Source organism: Apteryx rowi, unplaced genomic scaffold (assembly GCF_003343035.1).
Source record: "Apteryx rowi isolate R43461 unplaced genomic scaffold, aptRow1 scaffold_501, whole genome shotgun sequence".
NCBI classification, from domain to species: Eukaryota; Metazoa; Chordata; class Aves; order Apterygiformes; family Apterygidae; genus Apteryx; species Apteryx rowi.
This window is the reverse complement of record NW_020450763.1, coordinates 189,838-208,292: the sequence shown is the minus strand read 5'-3', so window position 1 is coordinate 208,292 and position 18,455 is coordinate 189,838. Positions and strand designations below refer to the sequence as shown.

The window sequence follows — 18,455 nt, the reverse complement described above, 5'->3', positions numbered from 1 at the left end:
GCTTCCATCTGAACATGAGGAAAAACTTTTTCACTGTGAGGGTGACAGAGCACTGGAACAGGTTGCCCAGAGAGGTTGTGGAGTCTCCTTCTCTGGAGATATTCAAAACCCGCCTGGACGCGATCCTGTGCAATGTGCTCTAGGTGACCCTGCTTGAGCAGGGGTGTTGGACTAGATGATCTCCAGAGGTCCCTTCCAACCTCAGCGATTCTGTGATTCTGTGATTCTGTATGTAACTATGACATACAACCTATGAAATATATGAAAATGACACTTCCATTTTTGATACAAAAATCATTGAAACAATGAGATCTCTAGTGACCAATCAGTTTTTAACACTACCATCTCTCTACACTCTCTGCATACACTTTGAGGCAATTTGACCCATATGTCATTGAATGCATTGAACATATGCATCTTAACTCTTCGATATTCATGAACTCAAAACAATCATGTCTCTGAAATCAACAGATGGTATAAGTCAGTCAACTGGACATCAAAACTATTTAAAATTTAAAACTATAATTATATTTATTCCACTTTATAACCACAGGCAATCTATTTGTGTAGAAAGAAACATTGAGAACTCACATTTTTCATCATTTCATTAATTCTGGCTTGCTTCATTTCTAATTAACTATAAGCTACTAGCAAGTGTGCAAAAGCTACTTTCACCCTTGATAACAATGAATCCTCTAATGTACTGGAATGTTAGATAGCAGGCATAGAATATATCAGAAATAAATTAAGAARGAATCTAAACAATTGAAGTGGGAATTTCCATCTATAAAGTGTGAATTTGAAAACAAAGATCTACATTTATTGATGGCACTGAAGAACATATTATAAACACCATAAAGGTATATGCATGTATTCTGCATGCAGGTCTTCTACAAACAAACTAACCAGAAAAAAACCCCAGGAACATAACATTAAAAACGCTTTAAAATACTATAGATATTTCATCCACAGGAAAAAAATCTCAAAAAATTTAAACCTGTAAGATCTATTTTAGAAAAACAGAACAGTGTTTTCTTTTTCTCTTTTTTTTTTTTAATTTCACTGGCAGGATCTGGCTGCTTGCTCCCTACATGAAAACTCAAGGTGAAGTCATTTTAAAACCCATAGACAAGGTGTCTTGTACACAAGTCTTTCAAGGTATCTAAAAGAACAATATACACTCATTGTTACTGGTCTATTTTCAAACCATCACAAGATTACTCTGCAGTTAAATCACTCTTATCCCAAACAACAGCTACCTAATACAGAATGAAAACTTGGAGCCTTTTATACTCGATATAGCTGAGGGCTTTAATACTAGGTCTAGTGCTTGAGATAATAGACTGGACCGACATTGAATAGCTGTCACTAAGAAATCACAACTTCATGAAAAGACATATGTAAAGGCTCCATAACAAGTCTTATTCAGCTCCGTAAGGAATATAGCTCACGATTCTGAATTTATCTTTCACTAGTTTCACAAGTTGACCAAAATGCACAAAGATCAATACAAAAGGCATGGTAAGGACTTATTCATTCTAGTATTACCTTATTCAACTGTTCTTTGGTTTTGTAGAGAAAAGGCGTTTTCCTGAATTTTCCCTCCTTGTATTTTTGTTTAATGAATGCTATCCTTTTTTCCGCAGCGGCATCCATGTGCAGCTCTTCATCTGGAGGAAGATTTCCTGCCCAAAAACTGTTTGCCCTCTTATTTCCAATGATGATAAAGAGCTGGGTGAAGCATAAGAAAAAGCAAACAAATAAAACCAGCATGAAAGATAACAAGCTAGCGTCTAAATAGTTTTCATCTGCTAAAGTAAAAAAACAAATTTATTAAAAGAAGAGAAAAATGCAGGAGGGAGACTGCAGGAGAGGCAATGGAAGCCTCTTGAAGTCGCAGCTTATGGTGACCTATAAGTGAATAATAAAAGTGTTTACTGTTCTATAGTCATGATTTACCAGCAATAGCAACTCACTTTACAAGACTAACCAAGACTAATACTGCAATGACTCAACCCTGTCTATCAGCATCACTTCTAAATACACCATAGCAACTAACCTTCTAGTGAGGAGACAGTCTCCCTTCTTCTCTCCTCTCCCAAACCTGCCTATCACGATTGCTCTCCAAAACACCTCATTTTCCTTTTTCCTTCCAAAACTACATGCTTCAGGAATGGTAAGAGAAAATGTTACAGATATTTCTCAAAACGAATGAGTATTTTGAATGACTCAGAGATATAGTATTCCCAGAAAGGTCAAGTTTATTAGAATTTAGCATCTATATGTTTCATTTTCTTGCAAGTAAAATAAATAAATAAACAATATACATGCTGTAGTTTTCAAGTCATAACAAAGAGTTAAAATATCACAATATACCTCAATAAGTTCATTGCTCCAAATGCTGGCATCCATTTTTAGGCTCCGGACCTTTGAATCTCTTGGTCCTAGAGATCTGTGCTGTCCTGGAAATCAAAGAATACCTCTACTTAATTAAAGCACTTAAACTGAGTCTCTCTTCTGATGAGGTAACAAAAATACAACTTTAATGAAGACAGATTTATTCTGTTATTTTTTTTAAAAAGAAGGTATTTTGTTTGATATTTGAATATACAATAAAACCACTAACACCTCCTTCCACTCTYTCAAAAAAAAATGGGATTGTATTTGGAGCAGAAATTGTGTCCTCTTTAGGTTATACAAATATCATGCAAATTTTACGTTTGATAGTAAAGAATAAACAAAGTACGCTGTCTGACATAGAACATCCGTTGAAGGGTTTGCTTTGAAAAGAAAGGGCCTAAAGAACTATTTCCCTGCATTTACTGCTTAAGAGCACATTTAAAAGAAAAACAACAAAAGGACATAACTGGATTTGTAGTACTATCTGAAAAAAGATAGCCCTGTTGACAGTAAAATATGGCCAGATATAGTCAAATTAATACCCCAACTTTATACTTTACTGTGTCCACTGAAAATTGTTACACTTCATTGGAATCCAGCCTTGGCAAAAGCCAGCCATTTCCCAAGAAGTGCTAGTGTGCCTTCATTTCCACTAATTGTGAAGGATTATTCATTGGAATGACACCAATCACCTTGCAGACTTGTCATTTATGCATGAAAGTGCTTTAAAATACGGACAAACTTAGTGGTATTAAAAAGTTATGTTCATTTTTTGTTTGTCAAAACTTTTGCAAGGATGGCACTGTAAAAATAAAAAAGCCAACTCAAGGACATGCACAGCTATGCAAATATGACATTTTGTAGAGCCCACATAGCCTATCATTAATTACTCTACCTGCACACTTCTTACAAATGACAACACAGAGATTGATGGATGCCCAGTCAGGATCGGGAGCTTTACAGTCAGCGCAGCTCCTGTTTGACTCATTGAACCAAATCTTCTCAGCTACTTCATAATCAGACAGAGTTTCTGCTATCGATTGCTGCAGTGCTTCAATCCAGTCTTGTTTCTCTCTTTCTGACTCTGCTGTAAAGCTGAAACAATTGACTTTTCTGCATTATTGATCTTTATTTTAAAGCCCAATTAAACAGTCTGTAGTCTCTCCTATTTATTGCATCTATACGTGAAATTAAAGTCAAAAAAATCCTCTTCTACACAGATTTAAATACTGAGATGGAATACATTATTCTGTATTGTTATTCAGTGAAAAAACCCTCAGTCTGCATGTTCAGTTTTCAACAAAACCACTACTAGCATGAGTTACATAGTATTTGCAACTTTCATGTTATGGTCCTGAGTTACTTTCAATCTTTTTAAGTCAACACATGAACTTAAAACCTGTACTTTAACAGCAGCAGAGATTAATTTAAGGAAACATGGAGACTCACTAAGGAGTAAAAATAGGCTTGCTACATGTAACAGTCAAAAAAATGCTTTTCATTTAAATTGATCTTTTTGAAAAATATAAGTAATAATAAAACACACACCAACATGGTGATGGCTTAGAGGAAGTCAAAGAACTTGCTATCTACCAAGTTACCACAGACTCGAAGCACTGATCAAGACTAATTTACCTGCTACTCTGGTCCGCTGAGAATGAAAGGAAATTGTTTGCTTTTCAGTCCCCTATCTTGAGGTTAACATTCAGCAATCCAAGGAGAACAAAGTGATTTCTTCCTTTCGTGTATTACTGAGATTTCATTTAAGAAACACTGCTGCACTTAATAAAAGGCTTTCATTTCTTTATTAGCATACACTTTTATTTTGTTTTCTTAAAAATCATTAAATGTCACAGCTTCAGCCAAAGTCAATGGAACCTTCTACTGACTTCAGTGGAGGGTTTTGACATTGGATGGCATACAATTGATTCTTTTTCTTTAAAATGAAATGCTTAATATTAGATGGATGCAGCATTTTTTTCAGTACTGCAGTTTATCATTTCTTTAAGTAAAGTGTTTACAGTAATTTCTTTTCTTTTATCCTTGCACAGAATCATCACAAACTCCTATGTAAAAATATGAATCTGTGGGCATATGATGTCTAGTAAGGGACATAACTACTGAAGCACACAGCTAAACTAAGGAAAGAAATTCCTTCTGATGTTTTTAAAAAAATGCTTAGTATCCTTACTAAAAACATTACTCTTTCACCCAAACTAGGTTAAACCACCACTTTCATATTTTTAATGTAAATATTAAAGTTCTCACCTAAAGCTTTTATAGGGAGTAATTATTTCAAAAGATTGCCTTGCAGTCCGATCCACTTGTTTTACATTTGCCACATTCATAGGGATTAAAGTGATACCAAATCCTGTCTTAAAATCCTAAGGAGAAGACAATAAATTAGAGTTTTCAATTATTCAAGAATCAGAAACATATACAGAACAATTAAATCAGCATGGTCCAAAAATCCAGGGTCAGTAGTACACTTTTTGGCAACAATATGCAAGGTCTTCCTAATTCATTAAGGGATAACTAAAGCTATACTAAATTATGTCCAAATACTACCCTTCTAATTTTGAAACTTGCTGGAATGATCTTGTTTGATAGCTATTAATAAAGGGAAAAAGGTAAAATAACACACTGCATTAAAATATGCATCTAAAAGTATAGAAGTATCTAGCTTAAATCATGCTTTATGAGCCAAATCATGTTTATATATCTAAATCCTTCTCACTAACAGCAGTTTTGCCTGCTTTTAAACAGAATGTTTTAACAAAATGTATAAAAATTCTAGTTCTTAAACCTTTGACTGCTCATGCTGCTGATGGATTACATGAACTAAACATGTCAAACATGTTTTAGAGAAAAGCYCTATAGCTAAAAAAGCCAAAAAGTTATTTGTGGCCCAGTTATTAGAGATGTTAAGCATTTTTGCTTCAAAAACTTGAGAACTGAGAAAAATGATTATTTTTTCCATTAAAAAAGGTACTTAAAATAAAAAACAATCTTGCAATACAACAGCCTGGAAAAAATATTCCATAAGGTCTTACGAGGCGCTCTCAAATACAAGTATTTTGGAATCACTAAGTCATATATGTTTATTTCTGACATATTTTGAATACCATCAGTATTTCTTTCTTAAACTAATTTAGATGTTCATCTAACAGTAATCACCTTCACAAGTTTATTTCATGTTTCTTGGAATATTAGCTGACTTCTTGGAAGCACTAACTGCATCAGAAACAAAAAATCCTCACCCAAGCAAAAAAGCCAAATCCACATATCTTGTGATCTGCAAGATGTTTACTAAGTCACTTCTCAAAAGATAGCTGGGTGAGAGCAGATATGAGCAGATACGAATGAGACCACTGCAGATGAAAGTTTCAGCAGAGTTACCTGCATTTGCAGGGGAGGTTGTTTTTCTGCTAAATACGTATTTAAACCTGCATCACTGACAAGTTTCTCTTCACGAAATTTTCAAATTTTGTTAACAACATTAAAGATCACGTGCAGAGGAAAATTCACAAAACAAGTTACATTTTAAGTACATCAACAACAGGATTAAAGCCATCAAGTATTTCTTTGGTAATGAGTATTCAAGGTGTGGATTTCAGAGTGGATTTATAAAAATTAAAATCTTTCCAACAATCTTTCTAGCTTAGCCGTTCTTCACATAATTATTTTTCTTAAATGTTTCTAGTTCTCCTCTACTCTTATTCCCTGTAACATACACATTTTTATTCTTCTCTCTCAACTTCAGCCCCTCTCCCCACCCATTTTTCTTTATATCAATGGTTTTGATACTGATACATCTGCTTTGGAAAAGACCAAATATCTCTGCGAAGCCTACACAGTCCCTAAATCATCCTCAAAGACCAGTTCTATGGGAAAGGAGTGGACAGTATAATCTCTTTTTGAACATGAACTTGACAGCATGACCTGTAGCAATGAAACATTCTTAAAGCCAGACATCACCACTGACATAAACAGAAGCATGAAATATAGGGTAAACAAGACTGAAGATAGAAAAATACTACTAAATTCTGATTTCCATTAGCAGCAGTGTCTTAAATCGAATGAGCAAGACAAAATGAAAAAATCACCTTTTACTTTCTACACTTAAGTGGTTGGCACTTGTAAGTGGTAAATTGGATGCACGTGTCAATTACTTGTCTATAATTGGCTCTAAGAAGGCCAGATTTTAAAAGGGCAGTAACAAGACTATGCTTGTACCTGGATAACTGTGCACCATATTCTTTGTTATTAAATGACAGCTGAATGACTGCCAGAAAACATGATTAATAGGAGTTTAATATACTCTCAGGTCCAGATTAGAGGTTACCAAAGGTAAAAGAAGAACAATGAAGAAAAGAAGAGTGAACGTAAGGACTATCATATTGAGCCTGATCAGAAGTTCACCTAGTGCATGAAGTAGCCTCCCCTTAAGCACTTGTTATCGGCAACAGTCATAAAAAGAATGTAAACCAAGAAAAGGTACGTTCTCATCTTCCCAAATAAGCTTCCAGCAATCTAGGGACTTCCTGCTCAGAAAGTCCCTGAACAAACAGCTGCTGCCAAGCCATCACACTTAATAGCCATTGACAGCCACGTCCCCAAGGAATTTAAACAAGTTCATGCTTTAAGACCTCCACAGCTGAATTTCCTGAATTTCCCAAATACTAATTGTGCAAAAAAAAGTACTTCCTTTTGTGCATGTATGTTCATTTTAATCTGACAATGAAGAATTTCATTTCATGGCTTTAGCTCTTGTGTTACAGGAAACACCAACAAACCTTTACTTATCTATGCATTCCATACCATTCCATCTTAAAAATCTCTGTCCTATATTCCCTTCTCTTTCCTCTTTTCAAGCTTAAGGGTCCTACACTTTCCCTATCCTAATACCAACTGCTATTTGAAGATAGACACCAAACTTTTTGTACTGAACTTAACAATGCAAAACTTAGCATTTATAAACAAAATAAATTAAATTCAAAGTCTTTACCAATAGCTGGAACACCAGCCCTCAAAAATTTGTATACATACCCAAAGTGTATGACCTGTCCCACTGAAGAGAGAGTAACTGTTTTCATGCTTTTAATTCAATAAGCGTTCAAGAACTTACAATACTGAATTTCAGCGTGAGGAATGTCAGAAAGGTTAAGAAATCAGGAATGAGGAATATACTTTTCAGAACTGAAGAAGAAGGTAAATTAACTGATTTTGTAGGTGTGTGAGAGTAGGGTTATTCCTGTATTGGTCCAAACAAACTCTTCATGGTAACTGTACAACACTTGGCACAAACTAGGCTTTGTGAGTGACAAGTGCACTGGAAGCTAATTTTCAAGGTTCAGAATTATATGCTTTCAAGAGCGCAGCCTGGTTCTCTCCTTCAGAAACAGAAGTGGAAATTGGTACAGAGGGAAAGAAATGCTCCACTTTGAAAGATAAATTCATTCATTTTGAGTGCACAAGAGGACAATAGGGCCATTCAAGCACTACGCAAAATGTACTGACAGCAAGACCAAGCAGTATCTTTTTGGAATAAGAATTGTTTTACTCCTACAGACTGAAAGCTCATTGTTCCAGATAGATTAAACTGTACGTTAAACTTTCTGGCAATAGAGGAAAAGTTTAAGAAGATTCAAAAATACACAGGGAATGCTGAGTGTGTGTGGTTTTGGTTTTTTTTTAATCTTAAATGTCTGCATTGATATTATCTGGATGCATTTGCAGAAGGTGAAAAATCAGTTGATAGTAGGAGCTTTTTACGAAAAAACAATTCTTCTTGCATATAATAACAGACCAAAAGTATTCACTAAACAGTCTTTGGATAATCTGTCTTTAAGGAATCTAACACTATTTTCACAAGATATAACTTCAAACTTGAAAAAAAGACTTGATTTAAATAAACAACATAAAAAGCAAGTACAAGTTTACCCTTCCCCCTCACATAAAAATTCTTGGAAATAACTCCCAAGATTTAATTTAATATTTTTAATATTTTCACATTAGAAATATCAGTCCACATTTTTATACAAGAAATTTGTTAGAGGATTAAGGGGATAACAACAGCAGCATACAAGAAGGAATATTGTTGCCATGTTTTCAGGAGAATACATATACATATTTATACACACACTGCACACCTGTCTTTCTTTCCATACTCCCACTGATTTTAAAAAGGCCCATTAATATTTGAGACTCTGTTCTTGTCCTACTGTCCATACACAGAAAGTTCTTGACCTTTAATCACACTTTTCTGATCAAAGTTCCAAAATATAGTCTTACACATTTCCTTGAATTTACCTCTGCTATTTGCAATAGCTTATTAGGTGTACTTTTGGGAAACTATCACCAGGTTTGTGAAAATTAGACTAAAAATTACATCTGAAAAAAACTGGGAAGCGCCTTAACAATTTTACGTGATTTAGACTTTTCCTTTATACTAACCCTATGCCATTTTGATTCCCTTCAAGTAGCCAAATTATTTCAAAGATATTAAAGGCCAGTAACTAGAACAGTTCAAGCAAGGCAATCATAGCTTAGGTAGCATAGCATAGGTATATAGTTCAGACGAAGTATATAGTCCAGCCCTTCTAGCTAGCAAGAAAGGCTAATTTTTGCAACAGAAAGATGGAGAAAATTGTTTCCATATTAATAAAAAATTAAGACACACTTATGCATCAGAGTTTGAGAAACAGTGACTAACAGTGCAGAAACTGCTTTGATGATATTAATTCTTCTCCACAAGTTTATATTGATTTCCTCTCCTTTTAAATTATACTTTGCCTTTGCCTCCCCAGTTATCTTTCATCAGGCTTTCCCAATCTTTAAGGACTAATGTCCCTTATTTCAGCCTAAAATCTTTTAACATAGATTTTAGGTGATAGTTACATATCATGGATTGGAATCAAAAGCACCAAGAGTAAAAATATACATACTCACTCTTGGTCTTACTAATGAGGTTTCAAAATGTCAGTGAAGCATATAGTATATAATTACACACACAAAAAAACCCTCAAGCCCTGATGAGCTGAAGCTGTCTGTGCATGTTAATTCTGTAGCTTTGTGCTCATCTATTATAATACCTGGGGGTCATCACATCATCAATTTTAGGTTCTTTACTTAGTTAAGCAAAATTCCCAAGTTCTAAGCCCAAAAATAGAATCACTTGAGAATGATTCAGGCTACAATTTACAAAACATTTTGGTGATGAGGACCTGACATCTATACTTTTGTGTGGGAAAGAAAAACAAAAGGATGGGGAAAAATGAAAGGACAGGGAAAAAATGGAGGGCAGGAAAGAAAGGGCAAAAGAGAGAGCAAGGATAAAAGGAAAAGAGAGGACAGCAGACTGACTCTAGTCAGTGCCGTGCACTGCAGGGCTGTTTACAGCAGAGTGGTCTGGAGCGGAGTGCATTAGCTGTGCTACTGGAACAAGCCCCTCCAGGGCAATTACGGCAGAGGCATCCAGTGCCTGTGCTTTGGGATGGCTCCGTGCTGCAAGCCAAGGCACAGGAAGTGGGGACAATTGAGAGAGTTGCTTCAAAAACGTGTTCCTGTCTAACACATGAATACAGTTACATCCTTAGATCACTTATCATTTGTGTTACAAATCTTTTTATCCACTTACTACAGAAGTAATTTAGAACCTTAACTTGGTGTTAAGGTGTCTGAATTTGGCAGGTGTCTGAATTTTACAGTATGAATACAGTTTTAAATCACTTGATTATGTACCACCAGGCCTATGCCTTGCTTGCTGAACGGACTGATCTAGGACGTATGAAGATGAAAACCCCCTTACTCTACAGACGGCAAAATACAAAAAAGGAAGGATCACATAATTAATGTGACTGAATACTATCCTGGAGAGCTGGCTCTTATCTTTGCCTTAGCCAATTTCTACACAGTAGAAATCAAAAGCCTTAGCATATAGTCATTTCATTGCACATTTTTCATTTTCTAGTATTTGACTTAAAGCTCTAGGGTTTCATCTGCAGAACAGCTGAGAACTAGGAAAGCAGTACTTCAAATAGGTATGGTGAGACATAAAACTCTCCCCTCCTCTCTCCCCCTACTGCCTCAATGAAAGAGGGAGAAAATAGATAACGCAAAATATATGGATATTTGAATCATACACCCTGTCTCTCAGAGCTGTGTGGTCATAAGGAGGAGGCAATCACCTTCCCTTATCTAACAGGAACTGACGAAAAATAAGTTAATCCTTGTTCCTCAAGTAACCAAACACAACAAGYACTGATCATTTCCTCAAAGAACAGTCCTCCATTGGTGAAAGATTCTTGCTTTAAGGCAGTTTTCAACAGCATGCAGTAAAAAGCACATGGGTTACTTGGTGAAAAGAAATTAGGATGTTACTAACAGTTGCTAAGTAAACAACGCACTGATTGAGCTACTGATCCTGTGGAAAAAGAAAAAGTAAGATATCACTGTATCTCCTGCACAATAATAGATTCTATAGATTTAATTGTGTGAAATTAAGGTTATAGAAGTAACCCACCTTTCTCCCAACTTTAGAGTGGGCGCACAAATCTGTAATCATGGTAATGTTCTTTCACACAGATCTTGTTTGAATTTTCACAGGTTTTTAGTTCAGTTTCCCAAGAAAATGAGGTTTACATAATCACAGGTACATTTGACTCTTTACTTAAACCCAAATATGTTCTTAATCTAGACAGATGTCTGACTTCAACCAAATTCAACATAACGGCAGCTATTGAAGAACTCAGGTCTTAACAAGATGTAAGGAATATAAGTCAGAGCAGAGGACAACAACTCTAAATTTCCCCTCTCCCCTCCTTCCCACTCCCTGAAGGAAAGGCTTTAGTGTATGTTCACAGTGAATTAAGACCAGATGATACAGTCTAGGAAGAGATGTCCAAAGACCACAGCTACTAATAAGTACTAATAATTAAACATATAAATACAAGTTTTAATTTCTTAGTCCTCAAAATCAGGAAAGAAGACAACAATGAAAAGGACAGCAAAAATCAAAATTCCAGACATCCACAAATTTCTCACTTCTACAGAAGCAAGCTGAAAGAGAAGGAAACCCCCCCCCCCCGTCCTGCAAACATACTTGTCATTGATGTGGTTCATCAATAAGCTGGACCCACCATAAATCACACTGACCTATTTTTTAAATATGGCATTTACCAGAAGATTACACCCAATATCTGGTTTGGGGGGTTATCAATTGCTTTGTTGTATAATCACCAACAAACTCTCTGAATTAAGAGCATGTTTCAAAATCAGGGTTATGAAAAGGTCTTCATATAATGACACAAAGATTACAAATAATTTGTATGTGTGCCATTTAGTGATGGTCCAATAACCTTTTTTGTTATTTCTGAAACTGTGAGAGCTGTGCAAGAGTGTAAGTAATTGAATTCTAAGTAAAGCTGTACATTTTAACTCAAAGCAGTTGAAAGCTATTACTAGAAGGCAGAGTTCATGACTTAAAGGTACCACAGTCATTTGCATTGCTGCTTTAGAAAAATACTGAAAGGACTGAATTCTTCAACTGTATTACAATTCAGAGTTCAGCCAAGGTACAGAAAGTGTGATTCAGACCATAATCGATTCTGCAYATACATGCTTTCTTTTCCTTGTCACTCAAGGCACTAGGAAAGCACCACAGTCTCAAATCTGAGTCACACAAGAATTAAGCATCAAAAGCAAGCTGATAACATTGCATGTCTAGCTATCTTCCCCAATACCCTGACAGATATCAAACAGGAGAGACTTAACTGCTCTTTTTTGCACCTCCATGAAAAACTGGCACAGACAAGATTCCCATTTGAACAATTACTGGAACTTCTTTCCGGCGGGGCTCCTTGCTACCATGTAGCTTGTTCACAGTTTGGCATCTTATTAGCTAAAGACGCTGGAGCAACTGCAGCATGCCTGTGCTGTGATCTTTACGTTTGGCTGCCTCTAGAAAAGTCATGAGCTGACACAAATGTGTGCAGCTAAAAAAATATGTAAACAAAATTAAAAGCCTGTCATGAGCAAGCACAGCCTATATTCACGGCTTTCACCTTTAGTCTTATTCCAATGGTCATTTTTAACAGCAACATTTCACTGCTCAGAGTAACAGAGAGTTTATTCCTTGCTATTCGCTTGATGCATTTTTGCCCCAAAGGGATGTTACTCCAACATAAGTGAAACCTCATATTATTACCTGGAAATTCCTCAATTGTCCTTGCTTTTATTGTTTGATCCCTTCCATCTGTTTCTTTGGATTTTTATTTTTTTTTAAGCCCAAACATGTTTCCCTATAGTCACCATCTCAAACTTACATATATTTTTAAGCATTTCCACTGTAATGAGCACCCAGAGCACCTCTTGTTGATGCAAAAACATTTATAAACATAGCTATTACTATTAGAATTTTAAGTAGCCGTCTGGATCCTTCTTTGAAAGTGGTTCAGAACTGGAAGCTCTCTTGGCAAATTTATGAAGCCTGTTCTCTGGAGACAAGTAGGATCTGTACATTTTAAAAGTACCATGTACAATTATGGCTTTCTAAATTCACATTCAGAAGGTCTACATACTCACCAAAGATCTTATTATGTATTCATAGTCTAGACAAACTGCTAACAAAGTGCTTAAACTCCTAGAGGAAGGACAGATTGTGAACATTTAGGCAATATATACAATTGCCATCATGCAAAATTGATGACCTTCTTTACAGACCTCTTTATACAGCTGTCACTGGACAGAAGAGAAGCCTAGTAAGATAACTCCTTCTCCACCCCAACCAGCAAAACAGGAAAATCTCCAACCAAGGAGTTCCTGCTTTCCCCCAAATTTACCTATGGAGAGGAACAAATATGGCATTGACAAGTAAAAATATCATTGAGTAAACAACAATGCTTTTACTCTTTGATTGCAAAGAGAAAGCTTTCGAGACCCTTAGTCCTCTTTTATATGTAAAAGCAATTATTTTTATCTTACTACCTCCTACTTTATTAAAAAGGAAATGTACTTCTCTGATGTCACAGTTTACAAGTAAAAATAATGATTAATTTTACCTTCAATAAATGCATAATTATTAGCAGAAGAGGTAACATTTCCTTATGGAGAAAGTTTTCCAAAGCTTTTCTACTTGTCTCTCATGAATCTAATCTCGAAGTAATCAGCAAAATTCAAAGTATTTACAAAGGAGGATTAATATAAAAAAGTTCTTTCAACACTTTTTAAAGCTATTCAAATAGGATTACCTATAAAGAGCATTTTCACATCATAAAGAAAAAAAAACCCAACAGTTTCCATGGCTTTCCAAATTCCCTAAATTCCAAATATACCCCACTTCATCATCATGTAACTGGATCACTAATGATTTAGCTGATCTTAATAAAAATTGCAGTCCAGATTTCTGATCCTGTTAAACTGAATGGCATTTTGAGATTCCTGCAGACTACAGGAATATACAAAAAAAGCCTTATTAAGAGTACATTAACAAAATATGGCAATCTCTGGATTGAGCTAACGGTACATATTCCAGTTAGGAAAATTACACACACCTGCTGCTCACAGAACTGAAAAATTGCACTTTAACAAGTGTCATCATGATCTTGAGATTAAGTCAAAAAATAACCTAAAGAAAATACAGACCCACACAAAAACTTTTGACTGGATGGTATAAATTCTTATTTGTTTTAGAATACCTCTCCCTAGCAGAATGGAGACATTAAACCTCACCAAATTTCAGATTTACTTATAATCTGAAGTTCAGATATTTTTGAAACATCTGAATCAAAATACATACCTATCTAAAAAAATTTTGTACTTATAAATAAATACGCATTTAGTAGAATTGTATTTTGCATGTGCACATACAGGCACGCATGTGTACTTTGAATAATGTGTTTTGGACTATATGGAGAGAGACACATTCCTCTAGAAGCCAGTTTAAAGCAGAAGCTTCTTACCATTGACTAGAATCAGAAAACTAAGGAGAGCAAACAATGACTTGTGAATTATTCCCACTTCCGGAATATTTATTCTAAAGCAGTGAAGGGACACCAGCACCTATAATTTTGCCATACATTCTGCTATGCCCAGTGCAAGCAAGGGCTGATGCCAGGACAACAGTAACGCGGCACAGTGGCTCTTGCTGAGCAGGAATCTCTCCTGACCTACTCAGTCATTTCAGCACTTTCTTTCTGGGATGAGATTCTGCTTTTATTTAGTTCAACCATCAATATATATTTTTAAAAGAAAATACTTTCTTCTAATACCTTTAGATTCACATGTGCTAAATTGCCCTAGAGAGACATACAACAGAAAGATGAAATTAACTGACAAATGAACACATAGAAAGTATTTTGATTTTACATAATGCAAAACCACTAACAGACACACATAAAGCCCCTGTTTGGTGTTGATTAATTCTTATATTTGCCAATGCCTTTTGTCATGAAGATAATGTGATTCCACATGAAGAAAACAGTATTAATATAAATGTGTAAAAAAAGTTTCACAAATTAAAACAATTTACAAGCAAGTTTGCTACCTAAATACTGAAAAAGCTAGAGTATGAAATGCTCATGGAGTTACTCAATTCTCAGTAAATCAATCCAAAATAAGCAATTTTATCATGGGTTCGTAAAAGCTATTGCCATTTGCTTTTAGTGAAAATGTCTTTATTTTTTAAAATCTTTATTTTACAGTGATTATTAAATCTGAGAAGGACAACCACCACAGCTACGTATTTTATCCAAAGGGATTCACAACTCCATAAACAGTAGCCCCTTACAGCTACAGGAAGCTACTCAAACATTTTTATAATAGTCCAAAACAGAATGAGAGCCCAGTCCTAAAACATGTGAATTGAATTTACATTCAGGTTTGGCCCTAGAATTAATATAGCCTTAATGAACTGAACATCTGTGTTTTAATTAGCGTAATGGTCTAAATCTTTATGACTATCAGTCTTACAGACCTAAAAAGTTATGAACTGGAAAGCATCTTATGTAAAAATGAGCAAATTCAAGCTTGCAATAAGATTATTTTCTGCTAGTGAGAACCAAAGGTTAATATCCAAGAGAAAAATACAAACTGTTTGTACACACAAAGACAGAACAAGTTCAGCCTTAAGACAAGACATGCTATTTCTTACACTTACTCCATACCATTACAAACTAAAAATGAAAAAATAAAAAAAGAAAAATAATCAGAAAACATACTCCCTTCCAAAAGGCTGCAAACTCTGTATTGCAGAGATCTAGTTAGTAGAAAGAACACTAAAAGCTACACGATCTGTAACAGACTAGTTCCATTTACCATTTCTGCAGTTACTTCCTGTCAATTTTAGAGCTTTCCATTGTCATACCACGAATGAGCCAGGAAAGTCCTGCAGCATCCCGAAAAAGCTACAGCCCTGTGGCTCCCTCKTCGCATAATGATTCCACCAGCCTCCTACTCTCCTTTCACTTCTCCAGTCTCTCACTCCCGTCTTCTTTCACAAGGAAGAAATAAATCCTGCTCATCTGAATTTTAAAAGACCCTAAAAAAGCAAAACTTGCCAAGAGTGATGTTAACTGCTTCAGGGCACATTGTATGGGGGTTTCTGATCACTACTTACACTATTCTTCTAAAAGCATTAATACACTGAGTAATGTGGTGAATGGAAGCTTAACTCCCACATTTTGCAAATTTACAAATTTACTTCCTCAAAATTTGTTAGAACAGTTTTTATTTTTATTATTTTATGAATTTATAGTTATTTGAAATATGCATTACTATACTCAGATAACTTGAGATACCTTACAAATCATAGAGATCAGTAAAGAAACAGCACCTACAGTGCCAGCTTGCTGAAGGAAAGGCAAAAGACCTGAAGTCTTCAGCACTGATTTAGAGGCTGATCTAACAGCGACATTGTGACCTAGAGACCAGCAAACTGAAACTACTTTGTATCATAGCAAAGCACAGTTATGAAAAAGCTTTTCTGGTTCATACCCAAAGATATGCAGGTTCACCTCATCACACAAAAGCTTCATCAAGATTGCAAAGGCTTGATAAGATCCCTGTAAAAGACAGTCTTACAAATCATGAAACAGAACTGGAATTAGAATTATAAAATTGCCCCATTTGAGGATATTTTGAAATGCAGCAGCAGCATTTTGTACCAACTGTGCATACAGGTGGGGAGCTACAATGAGCTATAGTGTTTTTTAAGAATAGAAAAACTTCAAAAAATCCTTTTATATTAGCAAGATTGGGCAGTTGCTATCTGCAACGACCCAGCATTTTCCACCTGCGTTTTCCCAGCACAACCATGCCTTTAAGAAAGTAGGCTGAACAAGAATTCAGGCATGAAACAAAATACTTGGCAAAAATGAAACACTGGCAGTGCTGACATTAATGACAAAGCTCCAGTTGTCATTAGCAAAGCCAGASAGTCACCCCAGGCACTTGCATTTAGATCCTACTAGCAACAGCTTTCCGTAAACTGCCCTACATATACTGAAAATGCGTCTTCAACTTTTTCCACTTACAAGGACAAGAAGCTAGAACAAAATCTGCACAGGCCTCTTAAGATTAATTTTAAAACACATGTACATGCAGTGTAGAAGAATGAAATTTAGGTCTGCTGATGAAAGACCTGCACAATTAGAAGAGCCCAAGAGCCAGCACCACAGACTCATGCAGAACTGTGATGAGATAACACCTTCTGGTTTTGTACCTACAGTGCACTCTATTAACCTTTATTTTTCCTTCTCCCTGTAAAATTCCAGAACAGCTCCCCCTGCATATATTCACAGAGATGTTTCTGATATTCCAGAGCTCAGCTATGATGGAAGGATGAAGAACACTGATCAGAATAGCAAAATGAAAACATCTAAAATAGAGCCTTATGTAACTCTTTTATACCCACATAACCATTTACTCATGAGAACACCAATAAAGCCATGCAAGTTTCACAAAAATTAAACTGCTAATTGCACACATCAACTGTAAGTAGTGCTATTACCTAAGATCCTCAAATCAGACTTCTAACTTTTGCCTACTGCATGCTGTCATTTAATGCTAATAGTGAGAAAAGACTAAACAGGTAATATATCATCCTTTTTTTAGTTATAAAAGGAAAGTGAGAAACTGCCAGTTCAAAACACAGAGGAAGGATTACAGAGCACACAAGAAACACTCAGAGAAACAACTGATGTTTTTATTCAGTGTGAAACAAGCCCCATGTCTGTAAGCCAAGTAGAAAGGGCAGGCATCTCTGCTACCAGCGTGGGTTTGGCACAGTAAGGCAGCAGTTGGTGGAACCCCCCTCACTCGCTTTCTCTATGAGGCAAGTGCAAGGTCAAACAAACCAACCTGGAAGTCAGGCTCCATCTCCCACCTGGGCACCAGTGATGACCTGCCAGCACTGTCGCCTTTTCTTCTCTTAGAGCTACTCAGGTCTAACGAATTTTGCCTTGATCAGTGCTCCTCAACTTTTGTTCTGACCCCCATCTCTTGGCTCATCTCTTTTCTTGCAGCCCAGCAAATTGGCAGCTGCTCAGTTCCTTCAGGGGAGAGAAGGGAAAGTCAATTGTAATAACGAGCTGCAATTACTCCRGTGTTGCAGGAACTGAGCCGCTGTTGCTGACTGCTGTCATTTTATCTGCCTTTGAACTTCTTTATGACCCCGTGGCAAGGAATTATGGCCCTCAGCTGGAAAAAGCATCACACCTCACATCATCGCATGGTATCCTGCAGACACTCTCAAGTGCAACAGTATACATAGCCATATTAATTATACTAACGCAGCCCTATAGCTTCAAGGCCTTTTTCAAGCCTCGCTCAGGCATCTCCAACACAGTGCTGCACTGTGCACACCGACTGTAGACAAGTACACACGGCGAAAATGCGGCATAGTGCGGACAGACTCTTCCCTGCCCAGATGCAGGTGTACAGAAACCGGTACAACTTGAAAACATGTGGCAGCACGAGACAACGTGCACTCTGAAAACAGACAGGCAGCTGCTTTGCAGTAACCGATATGGAGTCATAGCTATCAGACAGCAGTACGT

General features: G+C 36.2%; 1 protein-coding gene across 2 annotated transcripts in view; it reads right to left on the bottom strand.

Moving 5' to 3' along the window:
- Positions 1-18,455, bottom strand: part of ARAP2 (ArfGAP with RhoGAP domain, ankyrin repeat and PH domain 2) — a 131,098-nt gene that overhangs the window by 68,406 nt on the left and 44,237 nt on the right. For both annotated transcript variants that reach the window (XM_026079888.1, XM_026079889.1), the window contains exons 10-13: positions 4,669-4,784; positions 3,296-3,495; positions 2,377-2,462; positions 1,549-1,731 (exon numbers count right to left, since the gene is read on the bottom strand). In XM_026079888.1, coding sequence (XP_025935673.1) covers positions 1,549-1,731; positions 2,377-2,462; positions 3,296-3,495; positions 4,669-4,784 — 585 coding nt within the window. The remainder of the gene's footprint in view (positions 1-1,548; positions 1,732-2,376; positions 2,463-3,295; positions 3,496-4,668; positions 4,785-18,455) is intronic.